The 1,962-nt window shown below is 45.9% G+C and overlaps 1 protein-coding gene across 1 annotated transcript in view; it reads left to right on the top strand.

The window, feature by feature from the left end:
* LOC102208116 (wiskott-Aldrich syndrome protein family member 3-like) overlaps window positions 1-1,962 on the top strand; it is a 15,007-nt gene that overhangs the window by 3,338 nt on the left and 9,707 nt on the right. Inside the window, exons 2-5 of the mRNA XM_005748613.2 lie at window positions 459-598; window positions 1,381-1,515; window positions 1,604-1,757; window positions 1,861-1,961. Of these exons, the coding sequence (XP_005748670.1) occupies window positions 466-598; window positions 1,381-1,515; window positions 1,604-1,757; window positions 1,861-1,961 (523 nt within the window). The 5' untranslated portion in view covers window positions 459-465. The remainder of the gene's footprint in view (window positions 1-458; window positions 599-1,380; window positions 1,516-1,603; window positions 1,758-1,860; window position 1,962) is intronic.

The raw sequence follows: 1,962 nt of genomic DNA, 5'->3' as shown, positions 1-1,962 counted from the left end.
TGTAGCTGAGGGCTTCAGCTTCCGGGTAACATGGAAATGACGTCATTCACGTAGATTACTGATTGGCAGCGCTAACTCGAAATTTCGAGTTGCTTTTCTCAAAATTTTGAGTTAATATGTCGAAATTTCGAGAAAATAACTCGAAATTTCGAGTTGCTTTTCTCAAAATTTTGAGTTAATATGTCGAAATTTCGAGAAAATAACTCGAAATTTCGAGATAAAAATAACTCGAAATTTCGAGATAAAAATAACTCGAAATTTTGAGTTATGGATCCTTTTTTTTTTTTTAGTGGCGGAAACGGGCTTCCATACTTTTCAGGGAGTTTTTAGGACTTCCAGATAATAATGAATTACAGTCGTCCAGCCTGGAAGTAATAAATGCATGAACTAGTTTTTCAAAGGAGCGTCAGCGTTTAAATGAGAGAGAAACAGGAAGTGATCCGTCTCTCTGTCTCCAGGTGAGCCATGCCGCTGGTGAAGCGAATCATCGAGCCTCGGTACCTGTGCCGCGGCTCTCTGCCTGATGGGGTCGCCAGTGAGCTGGAGTGCGTCACCAACAGCACGCTGGCTGCGGTCATCAAACAGCTGGGAGGACTCAGTAAGTTTCGGTTATCGTTGTAACTCTGGTTCTCGATGAGGGGACGAGCTGAAGGTTTCCGATGCTTCAGCTAACCTCCATGCACTTTGCATTTACAGTTTAATAAAGTTTATTCAATGCAAATCATGTGATGAGATCATTCCTGCAGTGAGACACCCTCCATGCTCAAACCTTTTCTGTTCATTTTGCTTCTGTTAGTAACCTAAGCCACAGCTAACCAATCAGCTTAGTGCAGCCAGGTAAAAACAGAGAACCCAGTATCACAGACTGTAAATAAAGATGGCAGTAGATCTCTGAGACCCAGTAGGAGAGGACTCCTCTGGTCTCAGTCTGACTGAATAAAACAGGAAGTTTATTTTTGTGGTCATACTGAAGCAGGAATCGCTCTCATCACATGCTAAAAATACGTGGAGTGAAGCTCCGCCTACAGCCCAGGTGTGGGAGTCCAAACACACACAAACACCTCTCAAAACCTTGACTGTCAGTTGTGTGTGAGCGTTACCTCTGTGCAGGTGTACACATTCATCCTGTCACTGACAGAAGCTCGTGGTGAATGTTTGTGTTCCCAGAAAACTGAGCTCAACTTCATAAAATCAGATTAAAATCAAAGCCGTAATCATTATGAGTGGCTCTGCTTAACGGGAGCATGGGTGCAGGAACAGCTCCTGGTCGCTCGTTAGAATTGACCTTTAGGGTCGTTTTCTGTGGATGGAAGTCTGTGTGAGTTTACTCGGTCCACGGCGTAGTAATAACATCTCTTACTTCCTGATGATGGCATGCAGGTCGCCATGCGGAGGACATTTTTGGCGAGCTGTTCACGGAGGCTAACAGCTTCTACCTGAGAATGAACAGCCTGCAGGAGAGAGTGGACCTGCTGGCTGTGAAGGTCACTCAGCTGGATTCCACCGTGGAGGAAGGTTGGTGAGAATCACTGCTCTCAGATCATGTGACCATCCAGCGCCTCCACCTGTTTATAGATTCTGTATCTCTTCCGTGTGCTTCCAGTCTCGCTGCAGGACATCAATATGCGGAAAGCTTTTAGAAGCAGTACCATTCAGGACCAGCAGGTGGTGTCACGGAGCTCCATCCCTAATCCAGCGCTGGAGATGTACCAACGCTGTGACAAGCCACCACCCCTCAACATCCTGACAGCCTACAGGTTAGTTTAAACTCCGCCCACAATGTCCTGCAGGTTGTAGGCGGAAGAGTTTAAATTACTTGCAGGTAATTTAAACTCAGAGTTTTTGTTGTTGTGTCTGCAGGGACGACAAGAAGGCTGGTCTGAAGTTCTACACCGACCCATCGTACTTCTTCAACCTGTGGAAGGAAAAGATGCTGCAGGCCACCGAGAACAAACGCAAGGA

Source organism: Pundamilia nyererei, unplaced genomic scaffold (genome assembly GCF_000239375.1).
Source record: "Pundamilia nyererei isolate P.nyererei 1_Seehausen unplaced genomic scaffold, PunNye1.0 scaffold00225, whole genome shotgun sequence".
Taxonomy (NCBI): Eukaryota; Metazoa; Chordata; class Actinopteri; order Cichliformes; family Cichlidae; genus Pundamilia; species Pundamilia nyererei.
Note: the sequence above shows the minus strand (reverse complement) of the source record. Positions and strands in the feature narration are given on the sequence as shown.